A 27,516-nucleotide genomic window follows, 5' to 3' on the forward strand; every position below is an offset into this window, starting at 1 on the left:
GATCCGAACGGATCTCCCAAGGAACATCACGGTTGACTCTCCAGGAAGCGGACGCCTGGCCAGCACTCCAACCACCAGCGAAATCAAAAATTATCTACACCGCACTTGCGGCCTGACTCCAAATGGCCAGCATGACTGATGAGTGGGTGAGTACTGTTTTACTCTTAAGAATCTGTACCAATAACAACCCCCAAAGCAATCCTGCTCCAGCCCACCCTTTGTTCCTCAGCAGGTCTGAGGAAGTGCAACGGGCACAGAGTCCCAGGCATGGGGCTGGCAGCTGGAGAGCAGGGACGCTGGCTAGGATCTGAGTCAGGGGCATAGGGCTGTGGAGCGGAATCTCAGGGGCAGGCCTGGGAACGGGGCTCCCTGCATGGACCTCAGGCTAGTGAGCAGGTGTGGGGCTAGCATCGCCCCACACTCCCTAGTTCCCAAGCCGATGGCTGCACAAATGCAACAAGATGGTAACCTCTCTGGGTAAGAATTCTCCTCTTTTTGTTATGTATTTGTACAGCACCTAGCGCAGTGGGTCTGCAGCCTCTAGCTCATGCGTTCCCAAACTGGGGGGCGTGCCCCACTGGGGGGGCGTGAAGAAATTCCTGGGGGGGGGCATGAGATGACCCAACGCCCCGCATCAAGATTTGCTGCCCCGGTCAGTATGTTGGGTTTGTTTGGGTTTTTTTGCTCAACAAGTTTTGCTGCTATTTTGGAGGAGGAGGGTGTGAGGGTTTTTCAAAAATCAAAAAGGGGGTGTGATGCCGAAAAGTTTGGGAACCAATGCTCTAGGTGCTGCCTCAATACATCCTCCTCCCCAATTCCCCACCCCTCCTGGGGAGTTACATCACTGGAACGGAGATCAGAAGTTGGCAGGATGAAATAAAGAGCCTATTTTACCCTTCTAGGCCAAAAGCGCTCTCTGCCCTGTTTTGAATAGTCTCCTTTTAATGTAGCCAAGCAACTGAGTTTTCAGCACATAGGTAGGACAGAAGGAGTAACTTGTCTAACTGTTAACAGCTTGATCCTGAAGATAGCGACAAAGTGTGGTGTGGGATTGGGAGAGAGGGGGATTAGATCCCTAAAGTTCCAAGATATTTATATGGCCCTCATTGCTGTAGCCTGCGAGCATCTCACAATCCTGAACGTATTTATCGTCACCACTGGAGCTAGAAGGAAAATGGATTTTCCACCTTGTAAAAAATATAGAAATTTTAAAAACAAACAAACAAACCAAAGGTTCTAAATTGGGATGAAAAGTTTTGCAAAATCAAATTGTAAAAAAATAACCCCTTTGTTTCAGGTCCATCGTTCCGATTTTCACCAATTTTATTTTTTATTTTTTTTATAAAATCAAGTAAATGTATAAAAAATATCATTTCAAAATGAAAAAAATGGAAGCTTCCGTTCGGAAATGTTAAAATGTTTCATTCTAGCGTTTTCTACGTCATTCTTTCCAAACATTCCCCCCCCCCGCCAACGAAATTGCATCTGAATTGATACGCTTTTGCGAAGAAAACCATGAGTTTCATTGAACTGCCATTTGCAGGTGGAAGCCCGTTGGATGGAACACTTTTAGACCAGCCCTACTCACAACCCTGGGGCCAGGTATTGCTGTGATCCTGTTGTACAGAACGGAGCTGGGGCCTGGGGACACGCCGGCAACATTTACGCTGCTGCTGGATGTGAGCCTGGGCAGGTGGATGCTTCCGCTCTGTTTGAGCTCCGTGCTAAAAAGAGCCGTGTGGCTGGGGTAGCACAGGCTGCCCGCCGGAGTACGTAGTCAGTGGCTCCAGGGTGCAAAAGCAGATGTGCTACCTGTGCAGGGCCATCCTTAGGGTTTATGGGGCCCTGCGCATTGCTACGGGTTGGACTTCCCTGGTCTGGCAACCTCAGGACCAGACTGATCCCGGAGGAGGGATTTTGCCAGACCAGGGAGATGATTTCTGGCCCCTCTGCCCTGCTGCCCCACCGGGCTTCCAGGCTCTGCTCCTCCTCTCCTACCCTCCCCAGCCCAGCTGAGTTGCGGACTGGCTCCAAGCCCCAGAACAGCTAAGCGAGCGCCAGCTCCTGCCCCACCCCCCCAACCCAGCTGAGCTGCCACCAACTCCTGCCCTGCCCCCCCAACACAGCTGAGCCATACACTGGGCTCCCGATCTCCCATCACACTGGGTTCTCCCCCCACATCGTGCCCTTGGGGCTCTCTGATCCCGGAACATCCGTGGCCCTGCTGGACTACAGAGGTGGCCGGACCAGAGCGGTCTGGTTTAGAGAGGTGCAATGTGCGTCCTACTGGTGCCTCTCTGCCTCATGGCCGCTGCGAGGAGGACGAATGTTTCGAGATGTGATTTTATCATCTTCAGCAACACACGCCTGAAATATTTCAAACGCACATTTTAAACTCAGGGCCTGTCGACTGGCACAGTGAATTCAGACACCGACAGGATAGACCCGGGGTTGGCGCACGCCTGCTCTTTCTGGTATCCCACAATAGCACTGCTCCCTAAGTCCACGAGATCCTCTGCGGAGGAAGCAGAGCCTCCGAACCGGGGGGGACATTAAGACCCAGCGATGCCTCAAATTTTCGGGCGCTCTACGCAGCTGCATGTTCTGTGTATGGGTAAGGAGAGCCCTGTAGCTGGGCTGTGCCTGCGCTAGGACAGAGAAAGGCTGGACTCAGCCTTGTGATCCAGAAGGGATAAATGTGCAGAATTCCCATCAGGTACTAGCCACGTGAGCCTGTTAACCCTTTCACTGCCGCTTCGGGGCCTGGCCTGCTCCCACAGTCTAGTGCGGGGACGGCCTGGGGGAATCCAGGCAGTTTGGAAAGGCCTTGCCTTCCTCCACCTCTGACACCTGCCGCCCACGCCAACGCAGGTGCGCTTGCAGCGATGGGTTTGCCAGTGGCCAGCAGGGGGCAGGAGTGCTCGGAGCCAGCCTTCTGGATCTGGACATACAGCCGCTGATTTGACCGTGGATGGAGGAGGCGCGATACCTAGCTTAAGGCCCCGCTATGGGGCACACCCCAGCCCGCGGCGAGGCAAGGGCTTGAGGTCAGAGGCGGCCGGTGGCTCCTCGTGCCTCGGGACACTGCGTGGTTGTGGCGTGCGCCTGGCGGGTGTGAGGCTGAGCTCTCCAAATGTGGCCGCCTGGAGACCTAGGCCAGGGCTCGGCCCCACGTCTCCGGAGGTACGTGGCCACCGATGGCGCTTCCTTCGAGTCAGCGTGGTTACGCCAGCACAGAGCTGGAGTCCGAGGGGACGGGGGCCAGCCCCAAACGAGTCAGGGCGCTCACTGCAAGCTGCTCGCTCCCCCCTCCCGCCCACACACTCCACGGAGCTTCCATCGCTCCTCTTACCTCCGCTCGCTGGGTTTCTGGGTCGGCAGGAGCCGGATCACGGTCCCTTGAGTTGCTCTCCCTGCCACCAGCCTGCTGCAGTTTGACCGTCTCCTGCAGAGCCAACTGCAACATGCAGCTCGGGTGAGAGCAGTGTCACCAGCCAGTCGATTGCGATCGATTGGCAGATCTCGGAGCCTCTGACAGGGGACCCTGATTGGTTTGGCCAAGTGGCTGTCAAGTGCCTGCTCTTCAGCTGCCCCGCCCCCCACTGCTGCTCTGCTCATCTTCTGCCCTTCGCTTTGGAGCTGCCCCCTCAGGAGCTTGCTGTGCAGGGCAGGGGAGGGAGAGGAGGGCGCTGATATCAGGGTGCCCCCCTTCCGCTCGGTACCTATCCACAGAGCAGAGAGGGGCACAGCAGGACTTGGGAGGGAGTTTGCTGGCTGCTTTTGGGGAGCAGTGTGGGGGCAGGGTGGGGTAAGCCTGCCTTAGCCCCACTGCCCCACCCCCCCAGGAGCCACCCGAGGTAAGTGGGGCCCAGCTGGAGCCCGAGCACCCCTGCATCCAAACACCCTCCCAGATCCTGCACCTAGAACCCCCTCCGGCACCTCAGCTGCCTGCCCCAGGCTCAGCTCAGAGCCCCTCTTGCACTCTAAATCCCTAAACCCAAGGCCAGAGCCTGCCCCCCAAACCACTGCCCCTGCCGAATGAAAAGGAGGAAGGACGGAGTGAGCAGGGGGCGGGGCCTCCGAGACGGGGCACAAAGGAGGCGGGGCCAGGGGATTCGGGTGTGACGTAGATCTTGGATTGCACTTCAGTTCCACAAGTGATCTCATGCCCAAAAAGGTTGGAGACCCCCGGGTTAGAGTTTTGCCTTATCCGAGAGGATTGTGGGTATTTGGGGTTACCAACTACTGACATCACACTCCCCGGGCAGACTGTGCACCCCACCGTCACCGGGAGACGACTGCAATTCGCTCATGTAGTTTTTCCCCCTGCCATGGATCTGCCCCTGACTTCACTGACAGCCGGGGAAAGGACAGATTTTGATTTCCTCCGTGCCTGTTGTACACCGCTAGCATCGGTGCTAAGATGGCCAGCTGACTCCAGCGGATAATAAATAAGATCAGCATGAGCCCCAAAGCCTGTTTCTAATACTTAGCCCTGCTGTGAGGGCAGGGGACTGGACCAGGTGACCTCTCGCGGATCCCTCCAGTCCTGCAGCTAAATTTGAATTAATGGAGATTGCCTATCTCCTAGAACAGACCTTGAGAAGTCATCGAGTCCAGTCCCCTGCCTTCACAGCAGGACCAAGTACCATCCCTGACACATTTTTGCCCCAAATAGCCTCTGCAAGGATTGAACTCACAACCCTGGGTTTAGCAGCCCAATGATCGAACCACTGAGCTCCCCCTCCCCACTAAGCTCTTTTGGCTTTGCTTTGAATCAGAAAACAGGGGCAGGAGCATGGGCACTCGCTGCCAGAAATGATCCTGGGAAGGGAGCCGGGTTCTACCCCAAACTCCCAGCAGAAAACAGAGCAGAGACATGGAACCAGTGTAGGCTGACGGAGACAGCGGCTCACCTCTCCGGGCTGCGGTCGGGCTTCTTCCTGAGGCACATCGGAGCAAAGGGTCTCGATCACCTCCCGGATGATGTGGGGAAAGTCCTCGAAGGTGCCGATGTAGAAAACGTTCTGCGGGTGGCGGTGTAACAAGATGCTGTTCAGTTCTTGGGGGTCGGCTCTGGAGACCCCCACGGCGAGGACACGGACGCCTGAAACAAACGGCGCCTGTGTTAGAAAAGGCATACGGCTGGAGATCTTCCAAACTGCCCTGGGAGGGGCGGGGGGGTTCATCCCACAGTGCCCATTGGCCCTGATTGACGGGCGTTGCTGGGTTGAGTCCACCCATCCGCTTGGAAAATCTCACTGGCAAAGTAAATCCATGCTCAGATCCCGGCTCCCCGCTCCAGCTTGTCTTGAGCCACTAGAAATCGTTCACACTGATGTGCGGAGACCTCTTAACCCCTAAGGCTTTTGCTCCCCTTTGTCATGTGGAGTTGGTGGCTCAGATGTCCTCACACAGGCAGGGACAGATCAGTCTCCACCTGCGGAGAGGGCTTCCTGGCTGAGCGCGGAACACTTCCACAAATCCTTGGGCTACGTCTACACTGGCATGATTTTCCGCAAATGCTTTTAATGGAAAAGTTTTTGCACAAAAGGACTTTTGCCGGAACGGGAGCAGCGTAGTATTTCCGCAAGAAGCACTGATTTCTTACATGAGATCGTCAGTGTTCCTGCGGAAATTCAAGCGGCCAGTGTAGACAGCTGGCAAGTTTTTCCGCAAAAGCAGCTGCTTTTGTGGAAAAACTTGCCAGTCTAGACACAGCCTTATTGTTCAGGGACGGGACAGAGACTCCAAACCAGCATAACACACTGCTCAGAGGAGTGACTAGCACGTCGGACAATGCTGCTCCAAGCCCACCCAGCCAAAAGTCCATTAGGGTCTAGCTGCATAGCAAAGTTATTTCGGAATAACACTGCGAGCTTCTACACAGCAATAGCGTTATTTCGGAATCATTTCGAAAGAACGGGAGGCTTATTCCGACTTCTGTAACCCTTATTCTGCGAAGAATAACGCCTATTCCGAAATAGCGATTTCATAGAATCATAGAACACTAGGACTGGAAGGGACCTTGAGAGGACATTGAGTCCAGTCCCCTGCCCTCACGGCAGGACCAAATACTGTCTAGACCATCCCTGATAGACATTTATCTAACTCACTCTTAAATATCTCCACAGACGGAGATTCCACAACCTCCCTGGGTTTTTTCTATTTCAGAATAGGGGCTCCACTTCTGCTATTTCAAAATAGCCCCTCCCCAGGGCCATACTAACATTCCTCCCCAGGGCCAACACTCCCTCCCCCCAATAAACACCACACCCAGAGATTCTTACCTAGCGCGTGGGCTGCTCTGGCTGGTGGCAACACGTCGTCCTGGGACTGTCCGTCGGTCACTAGCACCAGCGTGCGAGGCACGGCGGGTCTCATCCCTTTGGAGGGCTGGAATAACTCCTTTAGCACGTAGCCTAAGCCACGACCTGGGGGGAAGAGAAAGATGCACAGTCTCGGTCCTGCAGAGCCAAGTGCATGAAGATCACTGGGTCTGGTCCGCTTTGCAGGGGGCCGTGTTAAAAAGTGTACAGGCTGGCCACATTAGGAGACACGAACCGGTGCCAGAGCCACGTTAGCCACGGGGCAGTCACGACTGGAAGGACGTCCTAGGCCACGGAGCCCAAGTCCCAGTTACTGCCGCTAACCTGGGCACATGCTCCTGTTCATAAATGTATCAGGCACCTTTTAAAACTAGGCAGATGGTTTATCCCGCCCCCGGTCATGGGCAGCAGGTGAACTCCCCCTTCAGGTGAACCCCCCCTTGGCCCACTGGCTCCACCCCTTCTGCCTGAGGCCCATGGGGTGTGGGTGGAGGCAAGCTCATAGCCCCGCCCCTTCTGCTCAGGTCCCGCCCCCCAGCACCACAGAGAGGGAGGAGGAGGAGATGCGGCCCCAGCCTCTCCAGCCCCCAGCACTCTGCCCCCAGGACACCTATCGCAGGCATTCTTGGAGTGTGGGCGGGGCCATGCCTGGTGGGAAGGCAAAGCCTTCCCCTGCCTAGCGTACCCTCCACCCCTGCTGAGGCCTCACCTGAGCCCTGAGCTCCCTCTACCACTGGCCAGAGAAGCCCCGAGTCCTCTCATCTCTCACAGCCTGAGAAGCCAGACTGCTGTGCTGGCCGCCCCACACCCAATGGCAGGCTGAGCCACCTCCCCTCCGCCCAGTGCCACTAGCCCCCAAGCCAGCCCCGGTGGCTGGCGGGCCTGAAATGCAGGCTGGAGAGTGGAACTGATTGCCCCCACGTGCTTCAGGGAAGAGAGGGGGGCCTAGGGCAAGAGCATGGATGGAGCCACAGGTCTGGGTCAGGGGAGGCGTGGTCTGCCCTGGCCTTTGATACTCCCCCCGCCCCCCAATCCTATCAAAATGCTGCTCCAGAACCTCCGTGGTCTGGTGGCTGGAAGCTTTCACTTAGTTCCTAACCTCGCTAACGACCTCCACCAGAGCAGGGGTGGCCGGCTACGAACGGATAACAGGGCTGCCGTCCCCCAGCGCAGAGCTGCTGTGCATGTGTGTCTGACCCCTTGCCGTAGGAATGTAGTTGTGTTGTCTGACCAGACGGCTACATGGCTAACCCTTCCCCAGCAGGCTGCCGTTACAGACGGCGCATCTTCCTACAGCTGAAGCCCGGGGGATTTTTTTCCCCCTACATGAAATACGTCGGGTAGTTCTTCCTTTACTAGCCTTGATGCTCCCAATGTAGGCGAGGGACGTGTGGGTCGTTTTACCCCCAAACGCTCTGAACTGGGCTCTCTCGCCCTGTCTCTTGAAGTCAAAAGTCCCCTTGATGCCAGTGGGAGTGGAGACAGGTCAGTGCTCTGAGCTTCTGAAAGTCCTGCCTCATGTGCCCCCTAAGTCCCAAGGCTGAGTCGTAGACGTGCATCGAACAGGACCAGAGCCCGTGGGTTGAATCAATCCCAAGGAAACAGAATCTAGCGCTGAACCATCAAACTCAATGCTAGGAATTCTGACTGGGAGTCACGTGCTGCTTCTGCATCCAATCCACGCTCTGCTACGGTTCCATCGGCAAACCCTGCAAATTCTAGGCAGGCAAGCGCGGTGAGCAACATTACCCTATCCCGGGAGACTCTTGGTTACGACAAGCTTGCAGGCCGCTATGATGAAGGAGGATTACTCATGTGGCCCGCTCACTAGCCTACATTGCTCATTGCTGTATGGAGGTAAAAGCACTCTTAGGCCAGGTCTACACTAGACTCGGCCACTCGGCGTAAGATATGCCACTCCAGGGCTGCGTCTAGACTGGCATGATTTTCCGTAAATGCTTTTAACGGAAAAGTTTTCCGTTAAAAGCATTTGCAGAAAAGAGCGTCTAGATTGGCACGGACGCTTTTCCACAAAAGCGCTTTTTATGGAAAAGCGTCCGTGCCAATCTAGACGCGCTTTTCCGCAAAAAAGCCCTGATCGCCTTTTTCGTGATCGGGGCTTTTTTGTGCAGAACAAATCTGAGCTGTCTACACTGGCCCTTTTGCACAAAAGCTTTGCGCAAAAGGGACTTTTGCCCGAACGGGAGCAGCATAGTATTTCCGCAAGAAGCACTGATTTCAGACAGTAGGAAGTCAGTGTTCTTGCGGAAATTCAAGCGGCCAGTGTAGACAGCGGGCAGTCTACTTGCCAGTCTCGACGCAGCCCAGCTGTGTAGAACAGGTAGCTGGCTTACCTTAAGCCAAGCTTGGCGATGTCCCCCGACTGGGAGGGTCACGGGGCTGACTCAGCACCATGGCGCCTCCAGCTGGTTGCTCTGGGAATTAGCTTGTTGTCTCACCAGACGCCTCCCTCTAGCTGGTGTCTCCGTGTGTTCTCTTGGACCACGGCGTCCTCTTCAGGACACGGCCCTCCAGCAGCGCCCACTCTGGTGTCGAAGCCCCCCTTCCGGAGGTGGGTGTTTATCCTGCCTGCACTCCAGGGTCCTCCCCTCCCCAGGGCACCCTGTTCTCCCCCCAGGGAACACCCAGTTCCCTTTGCCTCAGTGACCCACTGCCTGTCTTCATCTGGCCCCTGCCTCAGGGGCAAACTGCAGTCTGTAGTGGCCACTCATCACTGGCAAAGAGGGATGGACTTGCTGCCCCGCCTACCATGGCTGCCTCTCTACAGCCCTAGCAGCCTCGGGCCTTGCTTCAGGCCCTACAGCCTGGGAGCTTGCTTGGCCAGAGCTTCCCCAGCCCTGCCCTCTCTCTAGGAAGCCTCCTGCTTCCCTGGCAGTCAAGTCCCTACTGCTCTCTGTCCAGAGCAGCAATCAGTTGTCCCACTCCCTCCAGGAGTCCTTTACACAGCCCCCAGCTGGGCCCTCCTTAGCCCCAACTGCTTCAGCTGGGGCTTTACTCTCAGCTCTTGCTCAGGGCTGGGGTTTTGCCCGTAAAGGGCCAGTGGAAGGCAAACGCCCTGTCACAGGGAGAATGATGAAAGCAAATGCTCCTGTTGGCTTCCCTTATTCCTTGCAAAAGGAGGAATACTGGCCACTGATGGGGGCGCCCTCTGAGTTTGATTTAGTGAGGCTTAACTAGTCTCGCTAAATCAAACTCGGGAAGAATGATCGCAGCAGCGGCGATCTTCCTTTGAGTGTCAACAAAGCCTTAAAAATATTCCCTGTAGGTTGATACCCTTACGGCTAGGGATCCGTGTTGTTTAAAAACTAAATGAAGGAAGGGAGTGATAGGATATACAATTATAGAGAAGGTCAGGAGAAAACCTCGGCCGCTTATGATAGAACCAGAATAGATGGCCAGGCTATTATTACAAATGGGTCCAAACCAAAATTCTAGACACGCCTCAATCCATCTTTAAAGAAGCTTAGATTGCAGCTTCACAGCCAGCCTCTGATTCAAAACTCAGAAACAAAACCACACCTGCTGGGAAAAGTTGAGAGCCAAATGCAGATCCACCGTTGGGGACCTGGGCTCACATTTCTAGCTGTAACGTGCACGGCCGGCCCCCACCTGTCTTCGTATTGCCTCCTTTGTACTGCAGCTCCTTGAGGGCGTTGAGAACTCCATTTCGATCCTTGTACTGGTTAAAGTGGAATTCAGTCCGGGGATCTTCGCTGTACTGAGCTACAGCGACCTGCCAAAGTGCACAGGAGGCCAATGAAGGGGGAGGAGGGGGCTGGAGAGGGTGGGTTATGGATAGAAGCACACACCGGAAAAGGGCACAGATCGTGGACGGGGCACGATTTACGGTCTGCAACCAAGGAGAATCTGAAGCTCTACCTACAGCGCCTACCCAAGCCTAGCAAAGCCAGTAGGACTCTCTCCACTAACTCGCTGAAACTCAAGGTTTCAGTCACACTGAGATCTTCTTCCTTAGTGAGAGCTGGGGCTTGGGAAAACTGCTAGAAAATGCTATAAATAGATGCCCAGCAGGGACTGGCCAGCTGGAGTTCCAAAGGAAGGACGGCCCAATGGTTAGAATGCTAATTCCTGGCTTGAGCAATCTTGGTTTTATTCCCCTCTCTGCCACAGATGTCCTGTATGACCTCAGGCAAGTCATTTAGCCTCTCTGAGACTTAATGGGGGACAGCATTCCCTTAACTCACAGGGGTGCTGTGAGGATGAATAAAATGAAGCAAGGTACCTATGACTGTAAATATATAAAAGAACAGTTTCTTGCCTGTGTCCCTTCGGGCCCAATCCTGGGGAAATAGGAGACGATCCGGAAGAGGAAGTCCTTCACTTTATTGAAATTGCTCTGGCCAATGCTCGAGGACTCGTCCACCAGGAACGCGACATCCGCTTGGAGCTTGCCACAAACTGCGAAGGGAAGGCGGAACCTCAGTAAATCGGGGCTGGGAAGGCCGTGCGTCTCCATTCTGCCTCATGTTTGACGGGATTTGTCATACGAGGCAAATTCTTATTTGTGGGAGAGCTGTGCCAGACACGATTGCTCCTAGTGGTTTCAAGGGTGCGTGGAGGGAAGAAGACATAACGCATTCACACGCATGGCGCTGCACACTTCAATGCTCGTATGTGCACTTTCTATATGCATTAAGCATTGACCTCCATCAGAGACAGGGCTTCAGACACAACGGTTCATCAGTCTGTCTTAGAGCAGTGGTGGTCTCAATATCATTATGATTTAAAAAGACGTGATTAACATTTCTCTCTGGGCTTTCACCTGCTGACAAGGCCTATTGGCGCATGCTGATTAGGCCTCCTCTGGAGTGTTGCATCCAGTTCTGGGCACCACGTTTCTGGAAAGAGCTGTCCAGATGGGAGAAAGTCCAGAAAAGAGCCACAATGAGGTTGACAGGTCTAGAAAAGATTATCTATGGGGGAAGACTGAAAAAAGTGGGTTTGTTCAGTCAGGAAAGGAGAAGACTTGAGAGGGGACATGCTGGCAGCTTTCAAGAACCTAAAAAAATATTATAAAGAGCAGCGAGAAAAATGGTTCTCCTTGACCACCTCTGAGGACAGGACAAGAAGCAATGGGCTTAAATTGCAGCCAGGGAGGTTTAGGTTGGACATCAGGAAACACTCCCTGTCGGGGACACTGGAATAAATTGCCTAGGGAGGTTGTGGAATCTCCGTCAATGGAGGTTTTTAAGAGCAGGTTAGACCGACATTTCTCAGGGATGGTCTAGAGCAGGGTTCTCAAACTTTTTGGTCCATGACCCAGCCTGCTCAACGCAGACCTTTTCGCAGCCAGACAACCACTCTTGCTGACAAAATGGGTGCAGGAGATGGTAGAGATAAAGGGTCTGGCTGGGAGGTTGGGTGCAGGAGCGGGCTGAGGAGGAGGGGCTGGCTGGAAGGGAGGGTGCAGGAAGAGGCTGAGGGTTGGGGGGTCTGGGTGGGAGGGAGGATGCAGGAGGGGGCTGAGGGTGAGGGATCTGGGTGGGAGGGAGGGGGCAGGAGGGGGCCGAGGGTGGGGGGATCTGGGTGGGAGGGAGGGGGCAGGAGTAGGCTGAGGGTGGGAGAATGTGGGTTGGAGGGTGCAGGAGCAGGTTGAGGGTGGGGAGGTCTGGGTGGGAGGGAGGGGCAGGAGGGGGCTGAGGGTGGGGGGATCTGGGTGGGAGGGAGGGGGCAGGAGTGGGCTGAGGGTGGGGAGGGTTTGGTGGGGGGGAGCAGGGTGGGGGGTGAGGGTGGGGAGGTCTGGGTGGGAGAGAGGGGGCAGGAGTGGGCTGAGGGTGGGGGGCTCTGGGTGGGAGAGAGGGGGCAGGAGTGGGCTGAGGGTGAGGGGATCTGGGTGGGAGAGAGGGGGCAGGAGTGGGCTGAGGGTGGGGGGGGGATCTGGGTGGAAGGGAGGGGGCAGGAGGGGGGCTGAGGGGAGGGGGGGCCCTGGGTGGGAGGGAGGGGGCAGGAGGGGGCTGAGGGTGGGGAGGTCTGGGTGGAAGGGAGGGGGCAGGAGGGGCTGAGGGTGGGGGGCTCTGGGTGGGAGGGAGGGGGCAGGAGTAGGCTGAGGGTATGGGGGCCTGGGTGGGAGGGAGGGGGCAGGAGGGGCTGAGGGTGGGGGGCTCTGAGTGGGAGGGAGGGGGCAGGAGGGGGCTGAGGGTGGGGAGGGTTTGGTGGGGGGAGGGTGCAGGATCCAGCTGAGCCAATGGGAGCAGTGCGGGAACCTCTAGGCGAGCGGTTTCCTGCGCTGTCATCCCCCCAGCTACTTCCTCCCCCCGCGAGCCGGCCCGGCCCGTGAGGCTCGCCCCCCTCAGCAGGAAGTGCTGGTGTGCCAGCCTCACATGGGAGAGAGGGGGTCCATGGCTGGAGCGCCAGTGCAGGCTCCCTGCTGCGGGGGGGGAGCGTCCCGAGCCTCAGCCCACCTGCAAGATGCTCGTGGCCCACCCGTGGTCCGCAGGCCACACGTTGAGAACCACTGGTCTAGATAATACGCAGTCCTGCCTCGAGAGCAGGGGACTGGACTAGAAGTCCCCTCGAGGTCCCTTCCACAATTCTATGACCCTCAACAGACTCCCTGTAGCACCTGCTTTTGCCCTGGAGTTTCCTCTCCAAGTATTCCCCCACCCCACCCCAGTTTGAACGCGTGAGATGAGAGAAGGCCACGGCATCCAAGAGGCACGAGGCTTCTAAGGCTCCAATTCAGCAACACCGAGTCCCGGGAGGATTCTAACTCACTTGGCCCAGGCGGAGTAGTCAACGGTGGCGATGCTTGAGTCGTCACAGCTGTGGTTGCCGGCGTTGTTCCCAACGTCACGGGGGTGGCCGTTGGAAGAGGAGAGGCCCTTGTGCTGCTAGGACCTATGGACAGGGGTCTTGTAGTGGCAGGCGGTAAAGAAGGAACAGCAGGAACAGGAGGGGAAGGATTCCCTGGAGACCCCACTGTAAAAAGCAAACAAAGGAGGGGAACGACATCCATCGCATAAGTGGGTCATTGTAAGAGGACCCTTAACTCTGAGAGGCCTTGGAAGTGCATGAGACCAAGCACCGTCTCGTAACAGGAAAGGCCCCAGAAGGAATTGCAACACGAAGCCCCGGTTCTCCAAGTTATACCTATCTCCTCCGTGAGCACAGCCTCTGGCCCCTCCAGCTCTCCAAAGAGCGGCCGTACTGAAAACGAGTACACCGCTCTCGGCTTCAGGTCTGTAACTCGATACGATCGCGAGGCTGCTCCCAGCAGTTCAGTGGAAAGCTCAGGTGCTGGAAAAGGGACGGGAAAGAGGGCATGTTACTCACCGACTGTAAGGCCTGCAGGAGAGAATTCAAGTGACAACAAAAGGAGAAGGTGAAAAAGGGGGAATAAAGCAGCATTAATTTCGCACAAAGATGTCAAGAGCCAAATGAATCACGAAGACAAGACACCACTGAATTGCTTAGTCACGAACTCTGGGAGCCGGGGTGATAAGCAAGAGGGATTTGATTTGCTCCAATGGGACCTCACGGGTATCACTGAAGCCAGAGGGACGATGCGTAGGAATGGAGTGCCACAATCAGCGGTGAGGGTCTATTGAAAGAGGACAGCGTGGGCTAAAAGGGAGGAGCAGACACGGACAACTTGGAAGCAAATCGTCTTGAGTGCTCATGGATCAATGTCCTAACAGATAAAGACAAAGAACGGTGTCTAGAGAAGTGGGTGTCCACCTCCGTAAGCGCCTCTCTGTAACATGCAGGGAAAGGAACCACGTTATCACAGATGTGAAACAAGATCCAATGGCTGGGTGTTGAAGCTAGACAAATTCGGACCAGAAATAAAGGTCCATTTTTTGATCAGGGAGGGCAAGTCACTCTTGGAACAGTTTACCAAGGGTTGGGTGAATTCTCCACCATTGGGAATTATTTAATCAGGAGAGGAGAGGAGAGGAGAGGAGAGGAGAGGAGAGGAGAGGAGAGGCGGTGTTTTTATTCCCTCAAAGTTCTGCTCTCGTTCAACCACAGGCAGAGGACTAGAGGCAGGGATTAATTCAGGGAAAGCAATGGAGTCAGATTAGAGAATCCCAATGTTCCTTAATGGATGGATCCAAAAGCTTAGGGGTATTCAGGCTTGGGAGGGAATTTGGTGGGTCAGGCCCATCTCTAACTGGAACGCCTCATGGGCAAAGGCTGAAGTAAAAAGTTCCTTAACGACTGACTGCCTTGTTTCATGAATGGGGAGGGGGCGACAAAGTCTTTTCAAATCCCGTCATCTCCATATTCCGGGAGTGGCTGAGTCACACAGAGCCACGTGAAGGTGGATTTGAAGCAGATCCATTCAAGGAGAGACGTCTCTTCCCCTCGTCGTCAGGCAATATCGGGTGAAATTCTATGACCCGAGTTACGCAGCTCGGACGCCATGATCGTAATGGTTCCTCCTAGCCTTAAACCCTATTGAATCTGTGAACTAGGCCGGACAGTTTGAAGAAAGGCTGGCTGGTTAACAGTGGAGTACAGCATTGGTGATTTTCAGTCCAGGTAATTTCCTCCGCCTTGCCCTTCCTTTGCTGTAATGCACATGTGTAACCCACACACCTAGGGGGTGTAGTTCACCGTCTCATATAGTGGCACATACAGCAAGATTAGAACAAGTGAGATCTATGGCCAAAGCCAAGAACCAGCCGGCTTCTAACTTAAGCAATAGAGGTGCTTATACTAAGCTCCAGAGATCCCAAGTTCAAATCTGCACAGTAGTAATTACACATGCTGGAGGAGAGATGCACTGGAATCGGGTTCTAGGACCATCCCTTCTGTGGATTTATTTTGATTTCCCTTACAATCTCCAGTGGTGGGGGGTGGGGAGAAGAAATAGATGGAAAATCGAAAGCCGGACTATTGCAGCATTTGGATGACAATTTGCTAGGATGTGACCATCTTGGCTCTTCCATGAGAGGAAATCAGGCTTCTCAAAATCCTCAGAGCAGTGGTTTTCAACCTGTGGGGTGTGGACACGAGGAGTCTGCAGACTATACCAAACGGGCCCACAACAGGGTTGTTTTTACCATAAACAGTCATTCTCAGCCTGTGTCCCGCACACTCCTGGGGGTCCACAGACTGTATCTAAGATCTCCTAAGGGGTCCACCCCCCACGCCCGCGTACATGACAAAAGGCTGAGAGCCAGGCCTTAGAGAAAACAAATGAAAGGAGGCAAAGCTGAACGAGGGACTGAGTACTGAAGGCAGTGGGAGATGGGGTTACTCAGTAATTCTCTGCTCTATAGCACCGTCCATGCACGGATCTTAATGCCCTCTGCACGTTTTAGCTCAGTAACATCTCCCGACGCCTATGTGGGGTAGGTATCATCATTCCAAGTATTTATTGGGAAACTGAGGCCCAAAGATGACTCCTCCAAGGCCACACAGGAAAAGAGGCACAGCGGGAAGAGTCCAGAATCCCTGTTCTGGGCACTCGCTACTAGCCAAGACTCTTATTTCTTGGAGGGAAATGAAGGATGTAGGAATAAAAGAGCTTAGCCAGATTCAAAAGAAGGATCAGGCATGTGTGTGGATAACATGAAAATCCACAGTGGCATTAGGATGGATTAGAAAAAGATCAGGACTATCACCCTTGATGCTTCAGAGCCTATTCCAGCCACTGATTGGCTGAGGTTAGAAAGACACTTCCTCTGTAGGGCTGCGTCTAGACTGGCAAGTTTTTCCACAAAAGCAGCTGCTTTTGCGCACAAACTTGCCAGCTGTCTACACTGGCCGCTTGATTTTGCGCAAAAGCACTGACGTTCTACTGTCTGAAATCAGTGCTTCTTGCGCAAATGCTTTGACGTTCCCGTTCGGGCAAAAGCCCTTTTTCGGAAATGTTTTTGCGCAAGATGGCCAGTGTAGACAGCGAAAAACTGTTTTGTGCAAAAAAGCCCCGATGGCAAAAATGGCGATCGGGGCTTTCTTGTGCAAAACCGTGTCTAGATTGGCATGGACGCTTTTCTGCAAAAAGTGCTTTTGCGGAAAAGTGTCCGTGCCAATCTAGACGCTCTTTTCCGCAAATGCTTTTAAAGGAAAAACTTTTCCGTTAAAAGCATTTGCGGAAAATCATGCCAGTCTAGACATAGCCCAGATGTTTTAACCCATGATGGCAGTGGTTCTCAAACGTTTGGGCCCATGGCCCACTCCGTTCAACACAAATCTGTTTGCAGACCACCAACCAACCACCTGTAGGGGAGCCTGGACAACCCCGTCTTGACCAGAATAATAACATCTGTGGAGTCCAGCCCTGCCTTGACCGGACTAACGATGGCTGTCTTGACCAAAGTGTGGCTTCTAACAAAGCAAACCAGGCCTGATTCAAGCCTAGTGCATGGGGGCCAGGCCGACAGTTGACCTTTGGAATTTGGGAGTGCGTTAAACGAGAGTATTGGTGTAGAGAAACCGTGCCAAGAGCATCAGGAGTAACCTGGTACTGGTATGTAACAAAGCTAATGAGCAAAAATCACTGATGCAGCCATAAAACTATCAATTAAGTGTAGTGTAGTTTGACTAGCAGGACGTAGCCAAAAGAGGGGCGTATACAATACATAATTAATCGGTAGATTTTACTAGAACGACCATGGCAAGTCTCGCTTTGCTACAGAAGTAGGTGTAGAAAAGGTAATTGGTGGGTGAATTGGGTAAGCGGTTCCCACTACCTTACTCGCTGCAGCTAGAATCTGTGCCTGTTCCTGCTGACTGATGCACTGTGGATTCCTCAGCACATGGGGAAACTACGAGGCTACGACCTCACGTCTGACAATCATCTGAGAATTGTAAGGTCTTAGAGGTGGAACTGTGTGATTTATAGAAATAAGTACATGTATATCTCTAGCCTTAAAATCAAGTATCTTGGGTATTGTCCTAGGTGTAGGTGTTATATTATTGTCGGTGCTAACTATCCTGTGTATTGGAGCAAATCTGTGTAACCTTGCACGGCTTTCTGTTAGTATTCTGTGCATAATAAAGTTAACAAGAGTTTATCGGAGGTGTTTTTACTGGCTCCTCTCAGATCCAAAAGCCGAACCACACGACACCACCCATGATGGCAAAATGGGTGCAAAAGCGGGCTGAGGTGGGGGGGATCTAGGAATGGAGGGGGATGAAGAAGCACGTACGTGGCTCCGCCCCCCCCCCACTGCTCCCATTGGCCAGGATTCTGGCCAATGGGAGCAGTGGGGAAACTCCAGGTAAGCAATTTCTTGTGCTGCTGTTCTCCCAGATGGGGAGGGGAGGGGGAGAGGCAGTGCACAGAGCTGCTTACTGGCCCCACGAGCCAAATCCAGCCTGCAAAGCTTCAGGCTCAGCCCCCCCCCCCCCCAGTGTGAAGCTGGCTCCCCAGCCATGTTGGGGGAGCTGGAGTGCCAGCACAGACTCCCCGCTGAAGGAGTGAGGGGGTGAGCTCCGAGCTACAGTCCACTTGCAAAACGGTCGCGGACCGTGGACCACACTTTGAGAACCATTGCATGATGGGGTTCCGTGCGCTTCCCTCTGGAGCACTCTTGCCTCTTGTCAGAGTCAAGACACTGGATTAAAGGGGAGTGAGGCCAGATCCGGTCTGGCTGTTCCTATGCTGTCATGAACTAAAAACTGGCCACGCTGGGGGAAGATGTGATATTTGGCAACATGGCCTTCTCGAGAGTTTTCCGGTGAGCCCATTTTCCACACCTCCCCACCTCCCGTTCTCTTCTTCATTCCTTACGCTGGCTTCCCTTCTCTATCGCCATTCCTCGTAGACGCCTCAGAGCTGTTACCTGAGGTGAGGCGCCATGTTAATAAATATGCTGATGCCCCATGAACGCCCGTCCAGCTCAGCAAAACGCTGCCTTCTGTGCGCTCCTGAACTGCAAACTGAGCCACTTTGGGCAGGCCCACTGTGGGAAAGGAAAGAGGACAAAGGCGGCTGTTTAAATTGCTGCTCTTCAAACCCTTAAATGAATGGCATTGGACAAATGAGCTCAGAGAATCCACTGAACTTCACAGGGCCTGAGGGAACCCCCCGCCCCCCCACCATGCACGAGTGGAATCCTGGGCCCCTTGACATCAGTGGCAAACATTCCAACGAGGCACGACAGAAAGAAAACCGATTCCCGGCCTCTTGAGGTTGGTATCTTGTCTCTGGCAGGGACGCTGCGGAAGATCCAAAATAGCCCAAGCGGCACCTGGCCCATCATGCTGTGCCACACATCGGCGGGAAATTCCTGCCAGCCGGTTATCAGCTCCAGGACCCTACCCACGTGCCCACAGCGGTACCGATAGTCAGCCTGCCCGGCGGGGCTGACAGCCACCGTGGGGTGCAGGGTAAGCTGGGGAGAGGCTCTACGCCCACAGAAGGGGCGGGGCTGCTGACGGAAGGGGCGGGGCTGCTGGCGGAAGGGGCGGGGCAGGACAGCTAGTTCTCAGCGCCAGCCAGGCTGCGGGACTGGTCCCCCGCGGCCCTCAGAGCCCCATGGCATGTCCTGCGCAGCACTCTGGTGGCAATTCAAAGGAAACCACGGCTTCAGCCACCACCAGTGCACTAGGTCCTGGGGCAACTGCCCCCTTTGCCCCCTCCCCCCGTCAGCAGGCCTAAACCTGCCTCTCTAGCAGTGTGTGCGGGAAGAGAAGGAATAGTTCCAAGAGCTTGGTACAGACCCTCCATTAATCCGAGTAGCATCTGGAGCCATGGAGACCAGGGTAGCTGTGCCAAAACCAGTGGCACGACACAAATGCACTCCCACCGAAGCCACGATCCCTATACTTTAGGCTGTTTCTCTGAATTGATCCCAAACTTTGGATACTCTGAGATGAGCACAAACGTGTTAGCCTGAACAGACCTACTTCCCAGGTACAATGGTGACATTATGGCCAGGTCTACACTCAAAGGGAAGGTCGAATCAAGATACCCAACTCCAGCTATGGTAATTATGTAGCTGCAGTCAATGTACCTTGTTTCGAGTTTCCCTGCCGTCCACACAAAATCAGTAGTACGGGCCACCAATGAGGACACCTTCTGAGTTCGATTTAGCGGGTCTTAACCAGACCCACTAAATAGAACTCCGGAAGAGCGATCGTGGCAGCGTTAATCTTCCGTTTAGTGAAGACATGGCCTATCTAGTACAGTCTGCCCACATCTACCAAGCCACTCACATGTTTTAGCAGTGAGAAGCACGGGGCTCCCCTCCCGTTCCTGGATCATCGAAGACACACGGACAGTGTACGTAGTATTGTGCTGCAGCTTAGTAATGGTGAAAAATATGATCTCTGCTGGGACGATGTGTGAGGCCTCCAAGCCACCTAATTAATAACAAAAAAGTGGAACAGCTTGTGAGAAGGGCAGGAGTAAGTAATAATGCTTTTTGCAGTGAGCATTATTTTTACAGTCCTTTTCAGTCACAGAGCCTCCAAACACTTGGTAAAAGAGAATGAGTGTTGTTAGCCTTATTTTACACCTGGAAAAACTGAGGCACAGTGGGATTAAGTGACTCGCACAAGGTCACTTAATGTATCAGTGGCACGGCTGGGAAGAGAACCTGGACTCGTGGCTCTTAGTCCAACACTCTATTTACTGGTCTATCCTGTCTAAAGAGGACTGATATATTTGGTAGAATTAAAAATATAGAATATTTGATGGGGAGCCACTCCAAGGTTTTGATAAGTGGCCAAGGGCTGCACTTTTCTATGGGGGGCTGTGGGGTCTGGAATGGAGGCTGGGTGCAGAAGGGAGCTGGGGGTAGGGGACTTGGGTGCAGGAGAGGGTGTGAGGTCTGAGAGGGAGCTTGGATGAAGAAGGGGATTATGATCTGGGGCAGGGGATTGGGGTGCAGGGTCCAGGAGGGGCTTTGGGCGCAGGAGAGGACTCTGGCCTGGGGGAAGGATGGGGGAGGAGTGCAGGGTGTGGAATGGATTTATGACCTGGGTGAGGGGTGGAGAGGGCCTGGGTGGTGACCTGGCGCAGAAGGGGGTGGTGGCCCGAGGAAGGGAGTTTGGGTGCAGGAGGGGGTGGGGTGCCAGAGGCAGGGTCTGGCTGGCAGGTGCTGACCTAGGCAGTTCCCAGCCAGCAGCCCAAAGGGACCCTCTTCCAGGCTCCCTGCCTGCCACAGGGGCAGAACTCAGACTGGATTGAAGGGCCCACAGCCCATATCCTGCCCACCCCTGTGCCAACCCCTCCACGGATGCAGCCATTCCAAGCCAGCTTTAGTCAAGCTAGCTCCGGTACCGGAGCAGCAAAGCCGCGGCAGCGCAGTGGTTCATCACGGGCTGTATAAGCCTATCAAGAAACCTAGAAAACCTGGCGTAGCTCATGGGGGCCGACATGGCTTCCCTGTTCTGGTTCCTGAGTTCGATTAAATGATGAGGGGGTTGGAACGGGTCCCATATGAAGAGAGATTAAAACGACTGGGACTTTTCAGCTTCGAAAAGAGGAGACTGAGGGGGGGTATGAGAGAGGTCTATAAAATCATGACGGGTGTGGAAAAGTGAATAAGGAAAAATGATTTACTAGTTCCTATAACATCAGAACTAGGGGTCCCCCAATGAAATTAATAGGCAACAGGTTTAAAACAAATTCAAGGAAGTTTTTCTTCACGCAACGCAGTCAACCTGTGGAACTCCTTGCCAGAGGAGGTTGTGAAGACCAGGACTTTAACAGGGATCAAGAAAGAACTAGATAAATTCATGGAGGTTGGGTCCATCAATGGCTATTAGCCAGGATGGGTAGGGATGGTGTCTGGAAATGGGAGACAGGTGAGAGATTGCTTGAAGATTCCCTGTTTTGTTCACTCCCTCTGGAGCATCTGGCATTGGCCACTGTCGGCAGACAGGACACTGGGCTAGATGGACCTTTGGTCTGGCCCCGTCTGGCTGTCCTCCTGTTCTTAAAGCTACTTATGAGCGGGTGGAATAACTGAGCAGCCCAGAGGAACGTTTCCTCCAAGGACAATGGAAATCAAACCCAGTTGCCAGAAGCCTAAGAGGAGAACGGAAGGGTTCAGCTAAATCTTACGAATCTAGGCGTGAACCCCAAATTCCCCCAGAGCACTGTCCCCTCTCTGCCAGTTTAGCGTCTGTCCCCTTGCATGCGCACGAAGAGCTGGGGGGAACTGAGCCGAGAGTCCCTCCTCAGGGACCCTGGTGTGCCCCCCGCAATCCTGTACGTGGCCCACGGAGCCGGATGCCTACCGCTGATCGGGGCCCAGGCTATCTTATAGTGCGTGACCCCCGGGGTCCTTTTCCAGGAGACCTTCAAGCTGTTTACTCCAATGTCAACGATGCGCAAATCCTGGACGGTCTGGATGGGGCGTGAGCCCGCGAGCGAGGCTGCAAAAATGAATGACAGAGCGAGATCTGAGCCAGAGGTGATACCTTTCCTGCCCCTGAACGGCCCTTGCTCCATGACTAAGCCTGCTCATGTCAGTGGGTCTGTTCCTGGGGAAAGGTGCTACTCACTGTGGGTGTGTCTAAACTACATGGCTCTGTCGATGGAGCCATGTAGATTAGGCTGATCGGCAAAGGGAAATGAAGCCGCGATTTAAATAATCGTGGCTTCATTTAAATTTAAATGGCTGCCGCGCTGAGCCGACAAACAGCTGATCAGCTGTTTGTCTGCTCAACACGCTAGTCTGGATGCTCCCGCGCCGACATGAAAGCCTTTTATTGACCTCCCCGGTAAACCTCATCCTACCAGGCATGACGGGGAGGTTGATAAAGGGCTTTCAGGTTGGCACGGGAGCGTCCAGACTGGTGCACTGAGCCGACAAACAGCTGATCAGCTGTTTGTCGGTTCAGCGCGGCAGCCATTTAAATTTAAATGAAGCCGCGATTATTTAAATCATGGCTTCATTTCCCTTTGCCCATCAGCCTAATCTGCATGGCTCCATCGATGGAGCCATGTAGTTTAGACACACCCCTAGTGTCACTGTTCTTCCAGATCAGACATGAAGGGTGTGTATAGACTACACCTCTGTCGACAGAGAGATGTAGATTAGGCATGTCGAAATTGCTAATGAGGCCAGGATTTAAATACCCCACGCCTCATTAGCATAAACATGACTGCTGGTTTTTTTCGAAACGGAGTTTTTTTTAAAAAAAACCGGCAGTCTAGACACAGATCTGTCAAAAATAAACCCTTTTTCGACAGACCCTGTATTCCTCAAAAAATGAGATTTGCGGGATCTGTCGAAAAAGGGTTTATTTTTGACAGATCTGCATTTAGACTACCGGGGGGGGGGGGGGGGGGGGGGTTTCAAAAAAAACCTTCATTTCGGAAAAAAGCAGTGGCCATGTTTATGCTAATGAAGCATAGGATATTTTAATCCCGGCCTCATTAGCAAATTCAAAGTGCTTGATTTGCATCCCTCTGTCGACAGAGGGATGCAGTCTAAATGTAGCCTAAGACATTATAACACACAAAAAAGGCAGTTTTTCTTCATGCAGCACACAGTCAACCTGTGGAACTCCTTGCCAGAGTCCCAGTCTGGTCCTTTATCAACAGACCAGCTTTTCTCCAGGGAGCTCCCACACTGAGTTCAAAAAGAAGGCCAAAGAACATCATAATGAGGTTTTGCTATAGACCAGGCTAAAAATATTACCCATGGGCCTCAAAATCCAGTTGTTCCTAACACAGCAGGTGCTCAACACTGCATGCTCTCAGGGGTGTCTCGCTCATACACAAAGGAGCCTTGGAAACATGCAAAGTCAGCCATAAAGGAAGGAGGAGCAATTTGCAGGACATTTCCAGATCCCACAAGGAACAACAGGGCCTGTAGCTGAACTGAGCTGGGTAAGAGAGACTGGAAGGATTTGGGAACCTAGGTATAATGTTACTGTTCAAAAAGGCCTAAATCTAGCCCTATGTATACAGGGACAATGTAAGAGACTGGCAGAACGCATGTTACATTCTGCTCAAGGATAACAGTCTACTACTGCTGCAAATTAGCAGGATTGCTCCTTTAGGTCAAGTGGTAAAGGTCTGTGTTGAAGGCCATAGGTTCAAATCTGCTGTCCTGTGGGAGAAGAGCTTGTGACAGCAGAACTCACCTGTGCGTTGAGCAAGGGTTGTTTCTGGTCCCTCGGACGTGCTGAATACAACGCGAACTCCAAGTGCATAGTGGGTATTAGGCAGCAAATGGTCAATGTGATAAGTAAGCTCGCTGCGGCTCACATACTGGCTCTTGGCGACTCCTCTTCCTGAAAGGACAAGGACACCACAGTGCACATCATTCACCAAGAGCAGTGACTCTTCTCCACCCAGGCCAGTAGTGTTATTTCCGGGGCTCTCTGGGGAAGGGTATACACACAAAGTTGCGGGGAGGGATCATAAGAACTAGCGGGCACCAAATTAAATTAATAGGTAGCAGGTTTAAAACAAAAAACATGAAGTTTTCCTTCATGAAGCGCACAGTCTATCTGTGGAACTCCTTGCCCCAGGACTTTAACAGGGTTCAAAAAAGAACTAGATAAATTCATGGAGGTTAGGTTCATCAATACTAACCTAATCAGGTGTCCCTAGCCTCTGTTTGTCGGGGGCTGGGAATGGATGACAGGAGAGGGATCATGTGAGGATTCCCTGCTCTGTTCACTCCCTCTGCTGGAAGACAGGATACCTTCAGTCTGACCCAGTATGGCCGTTCTTATGTATGACCATTTAGAGAGGCTCAAGGGATGAAAAGCTGGAGGGAAGGGATTAAACTGAACCCAGGCAAATGGGGGCTGAATGAGGAAAGGTGTCCTGGCAGCTAGCCCTTATGCCCTGTAGCCACACCCACCTCAGCCTTGGACTGGCGCTGGACCGGTGGCATGAATGGTCTGGAAACCAGCTAACTATCCCCCTGGGGTGAGGGAGGGTGATGATGATTTTTGAGAGCTGTGACTTTCCAATCTTCGGCAACGCGCCCACGAAATAGTTTTCAAATACATGTTCATCTCAGGCCCTGTCGACTGACACAGTAAATCCAGACACTGCCAGGACCTGCCTGGGGTTGGCACACGCCTGTTAAATGGCTTCATTCCCACTTGAATGGCTCTCCACAGGTTCAGTGTTCTGCTACTAGCTTTGTCACTTAAGTTATCTAGATGCTCTCCAGAGGAAGCAGAGCCACAGAGCAGAGATAGGAAGAGGCAGGTGGGTGGACATTAAGACCCAGCGGTGCCCCAAATTTTCAGGTGTCTTACGCAGCTGCACGTTCAGCATATGGGTTAGGACGGCCCTGGATGTCATGAGTCTGCCCAGCCACACGTGCGGATCAGCTGGGAACACCCCTGGAACCAACGGGATTCTTTGAGGCCAACGCTTTAGTCCCCTCCAACTCGAGCAAGAGACGAAGGCCCACGGATTTAACAAACCAACCCAGACAAGGGCCTTGGCGTATTCACAAATCACTGCTACTCCAGTAGCCACAAGTGGGAGCTCATGCCAACTACATTTGGCGCCTGGGGATCTTTATTCCCCCCCAGTGGCTGATCCAGGCACAAGATTAAGAGTCAGCTATAGCTAAAACCTAGGGGATCTCTGTCCTTCTGATCACCTGGTGGACACTCGTGCTCTTAGCACTGAGGCGTGAGGGTTCAAACCCTTCTGGCAGTAACACCCACAGCCTGGCGCTGGCTTCGTTTTCACACCCACCCCCAGAAATGTGGAGCATTAGCTCTGCAGATATCGGCCGCGATGGCCCAGAGAGACAGAATAAAACAATCTCCCACGGCCAGGCAATATTCCGTGCAGGCAACCAGGTTGCGTCGCCGGCTTGAACGTCCGCTACACATATCCGGGTATAACCAAAGTAAATCACGGTGTCCGATTGGTACTTACCCGTTCCCCCGGGTCTCCAGGAGATTCGGTATCCGGCAGCTGCAGGGTTGGCGCTCCACGCCAGAGAGATGGATGTGCTCGTGTAGGAAGTGACTCTGAAATTGGACACGTAGCCAAGCGGCGCTGCCAGGGAAAGTGAAGTAATTAGGAACAGGCTCGAGAAAAGCCAGTGTCTCTGGGTTCTCGTTGCTCACAGCGCGGGAGTGGGGGGTGGTGGTTATGGGGCAGGGACTTTCAAAGGACGGGGTTCGATTTTATCTGTGTGCGGCTGCGAGTCAGGCAGGGATACAGGCCTCCTGACACACTGCTCGGGGAGTCCTATGGCATCTCCTCGGCAGCTAAATTGGCACAGCTCCACCGCTGTTGCTAGCAGACAGCTGAGACACAACAGCAGAGGTGCGGGCTGGTGACGGCCGGCAGCAGGGCTGTCTTTAGGATTTCCAGGGCCCTCCGCAGTACGATTAAACTGGTGCTCCAGTGCCTGATGGCAGCCAGGGAAGGTGAAGGAGTTGATGATTTTTTAGAGATGTGATTTTATTCTCTTCAGCTACACACGCATGAAATAGTTTTAAAGCAAATTTTAAACTACGGTTCAGTCGACTGGCCCAGTAAATTCAGACACCGACAGGCTAGATCTGGGGTTGGCGCACGCCTGTTCAATAGCTTCATCATCACCTGAATGGCTCTCTCTCAGGTTCGATGTTCTGCTCACAGCTCCGGCAGGCTTTGTTACTTTTACGTTATCTAGATCCTTTCTGGAGGAAGTAGAGCCAAGAGCAGGGATAGGAAGCGGCAGGCGGGTGGACATTAGGACCCAGCGGTGCCCCACATTTTCAGGCGCCCCACGCAGCTGTGTATTCTGCATATGGGTAAGGACGGCCCTGGATGTCGGATGTCTGCCCAGCCACATGTACGGATCAGCTCATTCTGTCATCCCTTCTCATAGCACAGGCTGGGTCGGATTAAGTTGGGTGAGACGCGGGCTGGGAGGGAGGCAGCCAAAGGAAGGCTGGGTTACTGCAGGGCCAGGGAGTGGTAGCTGGTGAGGGACTGAGCCGGACACCCCACCCCATCAGTCAGAGGATCTGTGCTGCTGGAGGTGGTGTCGCCTTTTGGAAGGAACATGAAACGAAAGTCCAGGCCTTTCTTTCTGCCTAACAATCCCCTCGCTCTTCCCAGCAGAGTAGCTCTTACCCCAGAGTCCAAATTCCAACACTGGCAAGTCCTGTCAATTGCCCCTACGTTTCTGCTAGCTGGAGTGTTTTCCCTGGAGTGTGTCCTGGTCTGTAGTGTCATAGCATCATAGAATCCAAGGGCTGGCAGAGACCTCATCAAGTTCAGGCCCAAAGCAGGACCAACCCCAACTCAATCATCCCAGCCAGGGCTTGGTCAAGCTGAGACTTAAACACCTCTAGGGATGGAGATTCCACCCCCTCCTTAGGGAACCCAACCCAGTGCTCCCCACCCTCCTAGGGAAATAGTTTTTCCTAATATCCAACCTAGATCTCCCCCACTGCAACTTGCGACCACTGCTCCTTGTTCTGCCATCTGCCACCACTGAGAACAGCCTCTCTCCATCCTCTTTGGAACCTACCTTCAGAAGATTGAAGGCCGCTATTAAATCCCACCTCACTCTTCTCTTTTGCAAACTAAATAAGCCCAAATCCCTCAGCCTCTCGTCATACATCATAAGCTCCAGCCCTCTCATTATTTTGGTTGCCCTCCGCTGGACCCTCTCCAATGCGTCCACATCCTTTCTGTAGCGGGGGGCCCAGAACTGGACACAATACTCCAGATGTGGCCTCACCAAAACTGTCATGCTGCTCTGTGTGTTAAACTTGATCGTTCTACCCCAGAGCTGGCTGCATTCCGGGCAGGGGATACTGCTAGCTCATATAGCACTTTAGAAGGAAAGGCTGTGATCACGGCATCTCTGTGCTGTTGGTATGTACGAGGTATGAGCTGGGTACCTGAGCTCCTTGGGCCAAGGAAACGCCCCACTTCCACCTGGTGCGTATACTTACATGTCTTGGTTGAGGCGGTGATCCCAGGCCCCTCCGCTGAGCCAAATTGCACATAGAGGGAAATCACGTACTCGCTGTCATGGGCTAGGTTCTGGAGCTGGTAGGCTGTGGTGGAGCTGTTCAGAACCAGCTGCCGCGGTCGGTCCTTGCTGAAGAATTCTTTTGGCAGGAAGAAAAAGAAGATGAAGAGCAAACAGTACTGGCAAGTAGATCAGCTTGGCGGAGGCAGGACCTGGGGAGCCAGCGAGTAAAGCTAAGAGGCATTAATGCCAGACTCTGGCAAGCCAATCTGTCCTCCTGTATAACGCAGGCCAGAGAAATTCGAAGACCGAGTCGAAGACCTGGATTT

The 27,516-nt window shown here is 53.5% G+C and overlaps 1 protein-coding gene across 24 annotated transcripts in view; it reads right to left on the minus strand.

Moving 5' to 3' along the window:
• LOC102464061 (uncharacterized) overlaps positions 1–27,516 on the minus strand; it is a 252,426-nt gene that overhangs the window by 174,790 nt on the left and 50,120 nt on the right. For all 24 annotated transcript variants that reach the window (XR_016349502.1, XM_089778116.1, XM_089778115.1 and 21 more), the window contains 13 exons: positions 27,168–27,326; positions 25,144–25,266; positions 23,373–23,522; positions 21,516–21,653; positions 19,485–19,631; positions 18,110–18,229; positions 13,461–13,607; positions 13,086–13,289; positions 10,630–10,769; positions 9,960–10,083; positions 6,291–6,434; positions 4,917–5,107; positions 3,353–3,457 (listed from right to left, as the gene is read on the minus strand). Coding sequence is in view for 23 of the 24 variants with exons in the window: in XM_089778116.1 (XP_089634242.1) it covers positions 3,353–3,457; positions 4,917–5,107; positions 6,291–6,434; positions 9,960–10,083; positions 10,630–10,769; positions 13,086–13,289; positions 13,461–13,607; positions 18,110–18,229; positions 19,485–19,631; positions 21,516–21,653; positions 23,373–23,522; positions 25,144–25,266; positions 27,168–27,326 (1,892 nt within the window). In the remaining variant the exon portion in view is untranslated. The remainder of the gene's footprint in view (positions 1–3,352; positions 3,458–4,916; positions 5,108–6,290; positions 6,435–9,959; positions 10,084–10,629; positions 10,770–13,085; positions 13,290–13,460; positions 13,608–18,109; positions 18,230–19,484; positions 19,632–21,515; positions 21,654–23,372; positions 23,523–25,143; positions 25,267–27,167; positions 27,327–27,516) is intronic.

This window comes from Pelodiscus sinensis, chromosome 1 (genome assembly GCF_052426305.1).
Source record: "Pelodiscus sinensis isolate ZL-2025 chromosome 1, ASM5242630v1, whole genome shotgun sequence".
Taxonomy (NCBI): Eukaryota; Metazoa; Chordata; order Testudines; family Trionychidae; genus Pelodiscus; species Pelodiscus sinensis.